This window comes from Chionomys nivalis, chromosome 1 (genome assembly GCF_950005125.1).
Source record: "Chionomys nivalis chromosome 1, mChiNiv1.1, whole genome shotgun sequence".
Classification (NCBI taxonomy): Eukaryota; Metazoa; Chordata; class Mammalia; order Rodentia; family Cricetidae; genus Chionomys; species Chionomys nivalis.
In genome coordinates this window covers 126117902-126133242 of record NC_080086.1, presented here as the reverse complement: position 1 = coordinate 126133242, position 15341 = coordinate 126117902, and the positions used below count along the sequence as shown (strand labels likewise).

At 45.8% G+C, this 15341-nt stretch overlaps 1 protein-coding gene across 1 annotated transcript in view; it reads left to right on the top strand.

Moving 5' to 3' along the window:
* Galm (galactose mutarotase) overlaps positions 1-14945 on the top strand; it is a 62304-nt gene extending 47359 nt beyond the window's left edge. Inside the window, exons 5-7 of the mRNA XM_057775737.1 lie at positions 10437-10578; positions 12612-12786; positions 13647-14945. Of these exons, the coding sequence (XP_057631720.1) occupies positions 10437-10578; positions 12612-12786; positions 13647-13724 (395 nt within the window). The 3' untranslated portion in view covers positions 13725-14945. The remainder of the gene's footprint in view (positions 1-10436; positions 10579-12611; positions 12787-13646) is intronic.
* Positions 14946-15341: the final 396 nt, after the last annotated feature.

The following is a 15341-nucleotide window of genomic DNA, read 5'->3' as shown; positions in this document are numbered from 1 at the left end:
AGGCCAGTGTGGTGAGCAGTTGAAAGTCTGTTCCTTGTCTGATGGCAACAAAGTAGAGAAGGAATTAGTCCGACCGTGAAAGTTCTCCCCAGGAAAAAGCTACTAGACAGGGCTAGAGAATACTCTGACTTTGGGGTTTTATTATTATTATTATTATTATTATTATTAGTTTCTGCTTTTTTGAGACAGGGTCTCTCTGTTATATAGCTCTAGTTGTCCTGAACTCACTATGTAGACTAGTGGACCAGGCTGACCTCGAACTCACAGAGATCATTTTTCATAGGGTCTCACTATGTCTCTCAGGCTGATCTCAAACTTGAGATATTTCTACCCAGTGTTACATGCAGCACCATGCTTGGCTATAGATTACACTTTTTTCTGTCTTGTTGCTGTTGTCTTAAGATAGTTAAGATAGGGTATTACTGTGTACCCCAGTGTGGGCTGAAACTCAGGGTGATGCTCCAGTCTCTACCTTATAATGCTGAGATCACAAGTATCTATCACCATGCATGAATTAGAGAGTATTCTTTTTTGATTTTGTGTATATGGGTATTTATTTTTCCTGCATGTATTCTATGCACCATATGCAATCCTGGTGCCTGCAGAGGCCAGAAGAGGACATCAGATCCCCCTGGAATTCACATTAGCAGGCACATTTGTGAGCTACCGTATGGGTGCTGGGATTGAACCTGGGCCCTCTAGATGAGCAGCCAGTTTGCTCTTACCTGTTGAACCATCTCTCTAGCCCTTAGAGAATATTCTTAAGTAATCAGTTGGACTTTACCAGAGTGTTGCGGGAGTCACAGAAAAGGGCATTTCACTTATTAGAAAAAGCCCAGATGTGGTAAATCTGGGGTGCAAATTTCATAGTTTCCACATACCTGCCTGTGAAGCCCATGAGGGCATATGAATTTTAAAAAAGAAAGGGGGGCTGGAGAAATGGCTCAGTGGTTAAGAGCACTTCCAGAGGTCTTGAGTTCAATTCCCAGCAACCACATGGTGGCTCACAGCCATCTATAATGAGACCTGGCGCCCCCTTCTGGCTAGCGGGCACACATGGAAGGAATGCTGTATACATAATAAATAATTTTTTTTTTTTTTTTGCTTTTTCGAAACAGGGTTTCTCTGTGGTTTTAGAGCTTGTCCTGGAACTAGCTCTTGTAGACCACGCTGATAAATAATATTTATTTATTTATTTATTTATTTATTTATTTTGGTTTTTCGAGACAGGGTTTCTCTGTAGCTTTGGAGCCTTTCCTGGAACTCCCTTTGTAGACCAGGCTGGCCTCGAATTTACAGAGATCCGCCTGCCTCTGCCTCCCGAGTGCTGGGATTAAAGGCGTGCGCCACCACCGCCCGGCTTAAATAAATATTTTTAAAAAAATAAAAATAAATAAAAAAGAAAGGAGGGAAGGAAGGGAGAAGGAGGGAGAGAGAGAGAGGTAGGGAGGTAGGGAGGGAGCGAGGGAGGGAGGGAGGAAGGAAGGAAGGAAGGAAGGAAGGAAGGAAGGAAGGAAGGAAGGAAGGAAGGAAGGAAGGAAGGAAGGAAAGAAACCTTACTTTGGAACTATTCCAAATTCCCTTGTTTGGTTGGTTGTTTGGCTATTTGGTTGGTTTGTTTGTGGCACGGTATCTCTATTTAGTGCTGGCTGTCCTGGAACTCACTATGTTAACTAGGCTGGCCCTCAACTCACAAAGATCCTATGGCCTCCACCTTTTTTGGTTTTTTAAGGCAGGGTTTCTCTATAGTTTTGAAACCTGTCCTGGAAGTCGCTCTGTAGACCAGGCTGGTCTCAAACTCACAGAGATCCACCTGCTTTTGCCTGCTGAGTACTGGGATTAAAGGTGTTCTAATTTTACATCAAGGCATAGTTTTTAAGAATTAACCCTCTGGAGGAGGGGCATGGTTGGAGAGATGACTCAGGAGTTAAGAGCACTTGACTACTCTTGCACAGGTATTGAGTTCAAATCCCAGCAACCACATGGTAGCTCACAGTCATCTGTAATGGGATCTGATGCTCTCTTCTGGTATGCATGAAGACAGAAACTCATACCTAAAATACACAAATAAATATAGCTTGAAATTTAAAAAAAAAAAAAAAAAGAATTAACCCTTTCCAACCTCACTTGATGCCGCATGTATTACCCTGAAGAATCTGATGCATGCATGTGTGCTCTGCTCCAGCATATCATCTGTCAAATACGTGCATGTAATATGTGGAGCAGCCCACAGCAGCATCTTACTACAGGAAGGGATAAGCAGGCGCTGACTCACAGTTTACTCAGTATGGACGAAACAGGCCTACAGTGTGCCCTGTGCCATCATCATGAAATTCCATGGTTCTTTTATTTCTAATTGTCTTCTGTGTATACCTTATGGGGGAAGTGTTCATAATCCTTAGGACAGTCACAAAGTTTAGACTGTGTGTCAAGTATGGCTTTAAGAAAGATCTAAGTGGCCGGACCATGGTGGCGCACACCTTTAATCCGAGCACTTGGGAGGCAGAGGCAGGTGAGTCTCTGTGAGTTCGAGGCCAGTCTGGTCTACAAAGTGAGTTCCATGATAGCCAGAGCAACACAGAGAAACCCTATCTGGACAAAAACAAATCAAAACAAATATGTGTATGACTGTAGATATATGTATTTATAATAAAGGACTTCCAAAACCAAACTTACATTTGAAAAATTGTATAGTAAACAACTTTGATAAATATTTTGCAAGAGGAATGAAATACAGAAACTTTAGATTGACCACGTGTCTCCTATTTTATGTCTCTTTGGCAGCTTCTCCACAAACTGACTTTATTATATTCATTATATTTATTAAAGTCTACAGTTTTAAATGTTAAAAACAAAATACACCCAGGAGATCCCCACCATCTAGGATTTGCCTTCGAGAGCCAAAATTAGCTACTAATTCTCCCAAATAACAGTATAGTGGTATATTATTTGTGTTTTAATAAAGCTTGCCTGAGCCAGGCGGTGGTGGCGCACGCCTTTAATCCCAGCACTTGGGAGGCAGAGGCAGGCGGATCTCTGTGAGTTCGAGACCAGCCTGGTCTACAAGAGCTAGTTCCAGGACAGGCTCCAAAACCACAGAGAAACTCTGTCTCGAAAAAAAAATTAAAAAATAAAAAAATAAAGCTTGCCTGAAGGTCAGTGCAAAAGAGTCTCACTAGTCAGCCATAGGCCAGACAGTGGTGGCACACACCTTTAATCCCAGCAGCCACACTAGGTAGCCACAGAGGCTCAGCGGTGGTGGTGAGAAACACTTCTTGTCCCAGCACTAGAGAGGAATATAAGGCAGAATGAGGCAGGAACTTTCTCTTTTTCAGCCTGAAGATTTCAAAGAGGTAAGAGTCTCTCTAGTGGCTGACTGCTTTTGCTTTTCTGATCTTCAAGTTGAACCCAATATCTGTCTCTGGGTTTTTATTATTTGTGCTACATAACGGTGCAGAGGACTGACGGGCACACAGTGCATGCTCTTGCTCTCGTGTTTGTAGCGCCACCTCCTGGGGAGTAGTGTCTCTGCAGGGGAAATAACAGTCTGTACAAGTGTGAGCCCTACAAGCATAAGGACCTGAGTTCAATCCCCACAACATACAGAAAAAAAGCCAGACATGGTAGCATAGACGGGTAGAACCTTGGGGCTCACTGGGCCAGCCAGCCTAGAGTAATAAGTTCCAGGCGGGTGAGAGACACTGCTTCAAACACTAATGTGGGTGGGGAGGGCATGGTGGTCACGCCTTTAGTTCCAGCATGAGAAGCAGAGGCAGAGGCCAGCCTGGTGTGGTGAGGCCATCTCAAAAACAAAACAAAACAAGCCAAAAATTTTACCATGAAAAGGCTGCAGAAGTTTCCTAACATAGAAGAAACATAGCCAGCACGGATCAGGAAGTGTAGGTCCCCTAATACCTCTACTGTCTACTAAATTGCTACGCATTATAATCACACGTAACAAAATCTTACAGTACATTAGAACATAAAACAATGTAAATGTATTGCAGTTTTGTTTTGTTTTTACGATGAGAAGTCTTCACATCTACGATAGCTGAAAAGCTGCTCAGAAGAAAAACCTAGCTCAGTGGGTAGAGCATGAAACTCTTAATCTCAGGGTCGTGGGTTCGAGCCCCACGTTGGGCGCCAAAATGTGGCGGCGTAAATGAATGCAGAAAGATTATAAAAATATATACAGCTTTAATAAGGAAATAGACTTACAGGACAACAGGTTCCCGCAGAGAACAGGAGAAGCAGAGCAAAAAAGGGCTGCTGGGATCACGCCCGGCAGATTTATCAGTAAACATTAGCCCAAGGTGAACACGCCCCCAATGGGTGGGGCTATATCCCTACAAATCTTAAATAGACCAATTACCATAAAGGAAAAAAAAAGAATCAGTGCAGAGAGTTTTCTTTTAAAATGCCTAGGGATAAATTTAGAAATATTTACTAAGACACATTGAGTGCAAAGATGGTACAGAAGAATACCCGATTTAAGAGTTCCGCGTGCACACCCCACCTCGTGAAGAGCTTGTGATGGCTCCTGAAGGGAGCGTGAGGACTAAGCTACAGAGGCTGCTGTGGAAGGAAATGGCTGCATGAGGAATCATGAAGTTCTTTCATCATACAGTGTTTTGTGCAATCTACATACATCACTGTGGAGGTTCATCACGTGGGCAATTACCTCGTCAGAATTCTTTTTTAGAGAAAGACGTAGGTGGTTTTGCGTTTCCCCAGCCGCTGCCCTTCTCGCCTTCTAAGACTGACTGTGGTAGTTCTTCATGCTTCCCTGGTTCCCAGGTGGAGAACCCAGCACCAGGATGGTCTTGCCCGGGTGACAGTGTCTTGCTCCTGCATCAGGAACAATTCTGGAATTTAAAAAGGGACGTTCTCTTTTATCCAAAGGTTCCGTTTTCTCTCAGCATGTCAGAACCCACAAAAGCAGAACTAAGGACGTTAATAACCGAGTTGGTTCTCTTTTCACTTATATAATTATTTCAATGATTATGTTTTATATTTGTTTTGTTTTTGAAATAGTATCATGGAGCCCTAACTGGCCTGGATCTTTCCATGGAGACCAGCCTGGCCTTGAACCCACAGGAATCCTCCTACTCTAAGTGTCCAGCTTTAATTATTTTAATGCTTTCCCTTTATTTTAAGGCTGAGCTTGGGATGCTCTGGACTTGGCATTGGTTGTATGATGACCGCCATATCTCTTCTCTGCTTTGCTCTTGGTCCCCACACAGCAGTGTCCTCCGTTGGGACTGGCCGCTCATCTGTGGCATTGTGATGAAGCTGGGGGAGCTGGGTTGCATACAGGGAAGCTGTAACACCAGAGCATAACTCCCTGAGTGGCAGACTTTATTTTATTTATTTATTTATTTATTTATTTATTTATTTATTTATTTATTGGTTTTTCGAGACAGGGTTTCTCTATGGTTTTGGAGCCTGTCCTGGAACTAGCTCTTGTAGACCAGGCTGGTCTCGAACTCACAGAGATGGCAGACTTTAGAATGGCCATATTTTCCAGCTTTCTCTTGACTGACCCAGTCAGCTCATTTGTTCCAGTGACATTAACTGTTTTCAACACCACTTGGGAAGTGTCTACAGGCTGGTGGGGACGTACCTGGAACAGGGTGATTGCTGGTGTTCTTTTATCTAATACTGGCCCACAGTGGTTTAAGAATCTTATCCAAGGGAGCTGCAGAGATAGCTCAGCGATTAACAGCATTGCCTGCTCTTCCAAAGGTCCTGAGTTCAATTCCCAGCAACCACATGGTGGCTCACAAGCATCTGTAATGAGGTCTGGTGCCCTCTTCTGGCCTGTAGGCATATACACAGACAGAATGTTGTATACATAATAAATAAATTAATTAATTAGTTAATTTTTTTTTTAAAAAAAAGAATCTCATCCAAGAGGTGGTAGCACATGTCTTTAATGCCCAGCACTCAGGAGGCAGAGGCAGGAGGATTTCTGTGAGTTTGAGGCCAGCCTGGTCTACAGTGAGCTCCGGGACTGTCAGGGCTGCACAGAGAAACCCTGTCTGGGGCAGGGGGTGGGGTATCACTACTCTCAGAATTTATATTAGTGTCTGGTCATCATTATGAGCTCTAGCATAGAACAACAATCACCCTTTTTTCCTATTGAACCCTTCCAGCCATTATTCTCCTCATCACTGTAATAAACACCTGGCAGAAAACAACCTGAGGGGAGAGGCTCTGTTTTGGCTCGTGGTTTAAGAGGACATGGTTAATTACCGTGGGGCTCCAGGTTGGGGCAGCTGGAGCCCGAGGCAGCGTTCCTCACATCCAGATGATTACAGTGCTCAGCACCTGCCTCCCTTCCCCCTTTTCATTCAGTCAGAGACTCCTGCCAGTGAGACAGGCACCCATATGCAGGGGCTTTCCTCTTTGAACTCTCTGGAAACGGCTTGACAGACATGCCGGGTGTCTTTTAGAGGACTCCAAATCCTATGGTGTTGGCAAGATGGGTAACCGTCACAGGTTTTTTTTATTTGCTTGGTTTTTTTGTGGTTTTGTTGTTGCTGTTTTTCAAGAAGGCTTTCTCTGTGTAACACCCCTGACTGTCCTGGAACTTACTTTGTAGACCAGGCTAGTCTTGAACTCATAGAGATCAGCTGGCCTCTGCTTCCCAAATGCTGAGATTAAAGGTATGTGCCACCACCACCTAGCGACCATCACAGTTCTTAATGAAAAGTGTGTGTTCCCTTGATATTTTTTTCTTTTCTTGCACTTAAAAAAATTTTCATGCCGCGTGGTGGTGGCGCACACCTTTAATCCCAGCACTAGGGAGGCAGAGGCAGGTGGATCTCCATGAGTTCGAGGCCAGCCTAGTCTGCAAGAGCTAGTTTCAGGACAGGCACCAAAAACTACAGAGAAGGGGGCTGGAGAGATGGCTCAGAGGTTAAGAGCACTGGCTGCTCTTCCAGAGGTCCTGAGTTCAATTCCCAGCAACCACATGGTGGCTCACAACCATCTGTAATGAGATCTGGCACTGTATCCTGGAAAGTGTATATATAATAAATAAATAAATTTAAAAAAAAAAAAAAAAAAAAAAAAAAAAACTACAGAGAAACCCTGTCTCGAAAATCAAAAAAAAAAAAAAAAAAAAAAAAATTTTTTTTTTTTTGAGGAGCTGCAGGATGGCTCAGCAGAGGACCTAAGTTTGGTTCCCAGCGTCCATGGCAGGTGGCTCCTAACCACCTGTAACTCCAACTCCAGGAGATCTAACACTATCTAACACCTTCTTTTGAACTTAATAGACATCTGCACTCCTGTGCACATACAAGCTTTCCAAAAAACATTTGTGTATATATAAACAGGTGTGCATTTGTGTGTGTGTAAGTGCAGGTGCACGCCTGCCACAGTATGTGCATGTGTGGGATGTGTGGACTATGTGACATGACTTCATGTGTCAGCCCTCACCTTGTTTACTCCCCTGGGAGAATGGAGCCAATAAATGAGGCAGACTAAAGTCTCATACAATAACCAACTTTATTCAGAAGTACTGCTGTCTGGGGGGCCAATCTCTAGCAGCACAGGGCTTTGAAAGGAGTCTAACAGAGGTGGCATAAACTAGAATCTTCTATCTGAAGGCATTATAAAAAAATAAACACACACTCTCTTGATGGCTTCCTTCTTTATTCTCTCGTCTCATGTTTTTCTACAGCTTTTATTCCCCAACAGAGTCTTCCAGACAGTACAAGAGTCAGAAATATTGCATTCCATTTCTCAAGTGCATGATTACAGGTAAAAGCATGTTTTTCATCCCCCTTAGATGATGAAAAACAGAGCCATACCAGTGACCCCCATACAACACATCTAGATCATGAGCGAGCAAGAGGCTTTGTTCTCAGTCAGCTCTTGCGTTGTGGGCTGCAAACTGCGGTTACAAAGAAAGTCACTCACTTCATGATGAAAGGGAGTCACAGATCTAAATTTTTATACCTAAAAAACAGTCAGTCAGCTGAAATTTTAGTCCTCAGGATGCACACCCATTCATCAGTAACAAAAGGTTGAGGTCAGGAATTGGTGAAAGAAATTAATCATCTTGCAGGCAAATGGATGGAGCTAGAAAACATCATATTAAGGGAGGTAATCCAGACCCAGAAAGACAAACATCACATGTACTCACTTGTAAGTGGTCTTTCAACATAAAGCAAAGAAAACCAGCCCACAAGTCACAATCCCAGAGAACCTAGACAACAATGAGGACCCTAAGAGAGACTTACATGGATCTAATCTACATGGGAAGTAGAAAAAGACAAGATCTCCTGAGAAAATTGGGAGCATGGGGACCATGGGACAGAGTTGAAGGGGAGGGGATCAGAGAAAATATATAGCTCAATAAAATAAAAAAAAATCAGCCGGGCGGTGGTGGCGCACGCCTTTAATCCCAGCACTCGGGAGGCAGAGGCAGGCGGATCTCTGTGAGTTCGAGACCAGCCTGGTCTACAGAGCTAGTTCCAGGACAGGCTCCAAAGCCACAGAGAAACCCTGTCTCGAAAAACCAAAAATAAATAAATAAATAAATAAATAAATAAATAAATAAATAAATCTTTTAAAAAAAGAAATTAATCCTCACCTTTGATTATTACCCAGACCTCGCAAGGGCAGCCAGCAACAATCAGGCCATTTTGTATTTTCGAGCCTAGCGTAATGAGTCAAACAGCTCAGCTATGTGTCCTTGTGAACTCCAGCTTCTTTTCCGGAGTTATTTATCTTAAAACTATTAGCAAGGCGTCTGCTCTAACCTGAACTTATTTGGAGCTTTGTCTTAGCTAATGGTACACGACTTCCTTTTTTCAGCATTAAGAGACTTAGAGCCAGCTTGGCTCCTGGACTCGGGTGCTGTCCTTCTAATCACTAACCTGAGCTGCTCCTGAGGCTCATGGCCTTAGCTGTGAACCGCATCCTTATACGTCTTCTTAGTCATCAAAACTCTGAATAGGCTTTCATTATTACCAAATTAATACTGCTTACGGAGGGGTCATCTTGACAGTCCACAGGTAAAAATGCCCGGTAGAATGGGTTGTTTCCAAGAGATAAACACACTGTATTACAGCAGTGGAGATCTCCCCACGTCCACTCACACCATGCTAGATACCAGAGGAAGAGAGCTGCAGCAAACACGGAAAGGAAAGGCGCAGCAGAAACCAAAGACCCTCGGGGATCTGCAGTCCCTCCCGTGGCCTTGCCTAAACGGGATCAGTCAGAGGATTCCCTTCTGCTGGGCTGACACCTGGACCCTCAGTTACCCCTCGCTGCTCCTCTGGCAGGGCCAACAGCAAGAGCGTTGGGCAATTTACACACTGAAGGTTAGGAGGAGTCGCATGAGTAACACTACAATCACAAAGGCAAATCATGTTTTCCATTGAGGCACATAAACACATAACAGTAGCCAGTTGTAAGTAAACTCGCTCCTATCTGCTACACCTGGGAGGGGCATAAAAACACATTCCAAAAACAGTTTTATGGTTTTGAAGAACTGAGGTCCCAAGACTCTTATTTTCTTGGGGTTTTCTCACGAGCACTCGGAGTTTCTTCCTAGATGCACTCCTCATCCAACTGTGTTCTTGGGCCGTGTTCTGGCCCTCGCTTTTCCCCGTGTTTGAGTTTTAGTCTCTCTTGTCCCCGCTGCATATACTAGGAGAGCTGGCCCACAAATGTCCCAGAATTCTCCCGTCTCTGCGTCCCATCCTGTCACAGGAATGATTGGTTTACAAACGAATGCTATTAGTCCAGCCTTTACATGGGTTCTGAGCATCTGGACTCGGGTCCTCAAGCCTGCAGGGCAAATGCTTTACCCACTGTTCCATCTCCCCAACCAAAATTTTTTGTGTATGTACTTCTTATTTGGGTTTTTGCTTGTTTGTTTTTGAGACAAGATCTCATCTTGGAGGGGGGGAGGTGAGACAGGGTCTCTCTACCTAGCCCTGGCTGTTCTGGAACTCACTGTGTAGACCAGGCTGGCCTTGAACTCAGTGACATCTGCCTATCTCTGTCTCTGCCACTGAGTGCTGGGGTTAAAGGTGTTTGCCACCACAACTGGCACATTTGAACTTCTGATTCTCCTGCCTGTGCCTCTGTGTGCTGGGATTCCAGATGTGAACCATCACATCTAGTTTTGTGTGGTTCTGTGGACTGAATGCAGGATTTCTTGCACGCTCTGGAAGCCTCTACAGCTGCACCCCACCTTTGTCCTCTTCACATTGGTTTTAGACTCTGCATTTGGCAACCAGCTGCATATTCTGATCCCGGGAACCCAGCAACCCATTCTCCTCCTTGGGATCCAGGTTCCCTTCTCCTCCACACACTGACATGAAGGCTGAGAGACTAGAAGCCGTAGGTCTTTAGGACTGTGTATATAAGCTTTGTCTTAGGCCTGACCACCTCTGTTGTCTCCTATCTCTTCCCAGGAGTCATTGCTCCAGTGGAAGGAACTGCATTCGACCTGAGAAAGCCAGTGGAACTTGGAAAACACCTGCAGGATTTTCACATCCCTGGTTTCGACCACAACTTCTGTCTGAAGGGATCCAAAGAAAAGCATTTTTGTGCCAGGTTTGTCCTTTTCGCCTCTGCAGAGAAGAAACAGCGGGTTCTTATGAGGAGCATTCCCTATGACAGTTTCAACAGCACCTCATAGGAGCAGGGGTCAAACGCCACCTGCCATAGCTTTGTAAAGTCCTCTGCCACGAGTGAATTCTCTAGAACGTAGCCTCCCCAACTGCACATCCTCCCTGACCCCCTACCCAGCATCCTCTCTGGCCCTCTACCCCTGCCTGACCTATAAGCCCCTTTTCTGTCAGAGACCCTGACTCTCCTGTTCTGGTCACCTGTGCCTTCCCTGACTGTCCTAGTCTGTGGGACAGAGCTGGAGGCCGCTTCTGGAGGCCGCTTCTCTCGCAGCTCCTACCACGCCCACCTCCAGTTTGACAGACAAGTGAGAGCACACGCTCTGTCAATGTGAATCCAGTCCTTAGGGTCATTTTGTTTGGGAATCCTGACAACCTAATAACATGCTTGTCACAAACATCTAGTCAGCTCATGATTGTGGACTCAAAGGAGTCTAGGAGGGGAAGGTAACTCAGACCCCAGATAGAGACAAAAAGGACTCCCCAAATCTCTAGGGACCAGGGCCTCTTGGGTTCCGCCTGCTCAGGACATCTTCCTACTACGTACCTATTATGTTCCTCTCCTCAGTGCCTCTACACAAGAGCCCTTCCTGCCTTCTCCCCATTGATTCAAATCCTGGACCCTTCTTGTCAAACATTTTTTTCCAGCCTCTTGGTTGACAACGTATTTGTATTTTGCATTTAAATTATTTTTTGACCAACTTTGTCCTGATGCATTTAAATGTTTTAAATTCTATTATTATTAGTATGCGCTGGGGCGGGGGACGTGGGGAGGAGGGGAGTATCTTTCCGAAGTTGACTCTCTGTTGAAGCCCGTGTGGGTCCAACACAGATAATTATCTTCCCTAACTGGACTAAAAGGGAGTCGTGAGGAATAATCAGACACAACTTACACGGTCGTCATGGAAGGGCAAGATCTCTTGAAGATGTCCTCCTGTTTATTATCCAAACACCTTATATATCATCACATAAATTGAGCAGGAAAACACATTAGGCTGTCTCCTAGGCAACCAGGTGAATGGGCTTTAGTCACGTCCGTGTGTAAGCCATAAATTAGCATCTCCATAAGACATCCTCCAAATATCCTGACCATTGTTAGGCAGAGACAGCTTGTCTGCAGAGCTACGTGATCAGCTCAGACCGGGCCTATGGCTTTTATGCCTGGCTGCTACACCATACAGAAATATGGGCCTACAACTCTCAGGGTCAAGCTTGTACAACAAGCACCAGCACACCAGCATTCTTTGTTTGAATGAGTTCTTGTATGATTTGCCTCCTGGCAAGACTGTGTGACACAGGCCTTTCCTTGTTTCCCCTTGGCAAGAAGTACAGACCCAGGCCAGGTGATGGGAGGCAGAGACAAGCAGGTCTCTGTGAGTTCGAAACCAGCCTGGTCTACAGAGTGAGTTCCAGGACAGCCAGGGCATTGACACTGAAAAACTCTGTCTCAAAATAAACAAACAAACAAACAAACAAATCTTTCAGAGCCCCATGGCCGGACATGGGAGCACAAACCTTTAATCCCAGCACTCCAGAAGGAGAGGCAGGTGGAATTCATGAGTTCCAGTGCAGCCAGCCCACACCCTTAGGAGTATATCTCAGTAGCGTGGTGGAGTGCTCACCAGCGAGTACAAGGTCCTGGGTGCTGTCCCCAGCATCACAACAGAATCTCAGGACCCCAGAGTTGCCTCTCTACAGCCTCATTGCCCCTCCCTGACTCCCATGATGCTGCCGTCATCCTGTTACTATGCCCCAGAGAGGCCAAGATCATCTGCGAAGCTGTTTCTGAAGGTCCTTAAAGCCAACAGCTCATGCCTCTCCTGTGACGTTTCCAGAATCTTCGCTCTTCTCTCCCACATCCTTCTTGTTCCTGTTGTGTAGCCAGATCTGATTCCCATCCCAAAACTAGTTCTTGGCCTTTTCCTTCCCCACTGAAATATGACTTGTCTTTATCCCCAGGGTGCGTCATGCCGGAAGTGGGCGGATCCTGGAAGTATATACCACCCAGCCTGGCGTCCAGTTTTATACTGCCAACTTCCTGGATGGTACTCTGAGGGGCAAGAATGGAGCGGTCTACCCCAAGCACTCTGGCTTCTGCCTGGAGACCCAGAACTGGCCTGATGCGGTCAATCAGGTAAAGCCGCAGGCAGGTTTGTCAGGGTCGCGCTGATCTGGTGTCACATGGTGTGGCAGATCCCAGCACTCCAGTCCACGTTTCTGTTTTTCATTTTATACAACCACAAAAAAAACCCACAGCCAAGGAACTGTCGTTAAAAGCTCAATTTTTGGCTGGGCAGTGATGGTGCTCACCTTTAATCCCAGCACTTGGGGAGGCAGAGGCAGACGAATCTCTGTGAGTTTGAGGCCAGCCTGGTCTACAAGACCTAGTTCCTGGACAGAGAAACGCTGTCTTGAAAAATTAAAAACAAACAAACAAAAATCTGCACTTTTCTGGGGGAGGGATGTTTGGACAGGGACGTGCCATGTAGGTCAGAGGACAGTTTTAGGGGTCAGTTCTCTTCCTCCGTGTGGGCTCCAGGGGTAAGTCTCAGGCTGTCAGCCTTGGCCTCCAGCTCCTCTACCCGCTGAACCATCTTGCCAGCACACACCATCCACGAGACCTCCAAAGCCTTTCTTCTCATTTCCTCTCTACTTGCAACTTAGAGCATTGCTGCTCAGACTGTCAATCATGGAAAGGAGTTTGTGTCTTACTTCAGAATATATGTCAAGGCATCGCTTCCTGTAGCCAGATCTTGCTTTGACAAAGCAGATGCGATGCTGTGGTAGAGCTTCGTCCATTTCACTGCAAATCAGCAACACTCTGTCTTCACTACCACCAGTCCGCAAACATGGCTTCAGAGCTTAGTGCAGGGGCACACCCCATGTGACTGTTAGTACGGCCATGACGGCTGGCAAGGTCTAAGTGTTGATCTCGTGTGACTGTTGGTACGGCCATGATGGCTGGCAAAGTCTAAGTGCTGATTTCCTCCACAGCCCCAGTTCCCCCCTGTGCTGCTGCGGCCTGGGGAGGAGTACAACCACACCACCTGCTTCAAGTTCTCTGTTGCTTAAAGAAGGCTGAAGATGCGACCCGGACCCTCCCATCCCAGTGAAGACAGAGAAGCATTAAAAGTGATCCTGCGTGTTAAGTCGCTACCATAATAGTCAGCTTGAATACTGATTTCCTTTTCCAACAGCTGGCTTCAGGCCATGTCTCATGACCAGCTGTGTTCTCTGTCTAGGTCAGAGGACAAATTCACTCTGCTGCCAGTGCCTTCCTCTAGGCCTGGCCCTAGTGGAAAAGTGGCCCTCTATACCCTAATAGGCTCCGTCTCTCCAGTCTATTGTCTTTAAGCCTTCCTTCCTTTGATGGAGCTCTTTGTTTTTCTGTCTCCTCTTTTACCTCAGACTACCCTCCAGAAGTTAGTAAAACAGTTTTAACCCCAACTTGAGTTCAAGCTATGAGAATTCATCTCCTTTGTGCCTCTCTCTACCTCAGTCTGCCTAAACATTCCTAGGGTCATTGAAGGGCAAGGAGGGGTTTGGAGCCTGCTCTGTCACAGCCTTTCGTCTCAGACTTACTTTAGGGGCGTCAGGGGTGACTCAGCAGTGAGAAACACACAGTGCTCCTGCAGAGGACCGGTTTAGCTCCCAGCACCCAGATCAGGCTCACAATTGCCTCTAACTCTAGCTCCAGGGGATCGGGTGCCCTCTTCCAGCCTGCACGAGTACCCACACTCATGTGCACACACCCACATACGTACAATTCAAAGTGAGTCTTTTTTTTTTTTAAGTGAGGAGTTTATTGAGAGTAGGGTAAAGGGGAGGGAAGAGAGAAAGAAATGCAGAGAGGAAGAGGAGGAAGGGCCAGCCTGCCTCTTCAGAAGAGCAGCAGGAAAAGAGTAGAAGTAAATCTTAGAGATTAAAAAAGATTCACTTTAGAGCCACAAGAGCGAATTGAGCTATCTTTCTATGGTGTGACTGAAATCATAAGATCCAAATATCCAGAAAGACTTAGATTTTCTGCCTTTGGGGTTAACTAGAAGCCCAGCTAGTGTGTGAGAAGATACACAGGCCTGGAGGGCAGCAGATGAGGGAGAACACCTCACACGAACAGTGCCTGGAGGATTAAACTTGGCATGAGGAGCAGAGGCGACGTAGAGATGAAATGGCTGGAGACTCCTCTTTTCCTCAGTGATTGCATCATCGGTGATGGGCTTAGGAGCGCTGATTCTGAAAAAAATATATAGTTTATGTTATTATCTGCTACAGGCAGTTGAAATAAAACCAGAATTTTACCTTCAGGAGACTCTTATTCATTTGCGTGTGTGTGTGTGCATATGTGTGTGTGTGCATGCATGTGTGTATGTGTGCATGCATATGCACATGTTTATACACTCCTGTGTGGAGGCTAAGGAGGATTTGGAACATCTTCATGTTCCCTCTCCATCCATTCCCTTCAGTCATTCCTCTCCCTGACCCTGAGCTGTTTTTCAGCTAGGCTGGCTGCCAGAAAGCCTCATCTGTCCTCACGGGTTACAGGTGTGCACTACCGTGCCCAGCCTCGTTATGTAGGTGCTTGTGGTCCACTCAGGTGCCCATGCAGGCACCGCAAGCACGGTTACTCACTGAGCCATGTTCCCAGCCTTCATCCTCTCACCTGTGGTACAAAGGGACAAGATGAATACA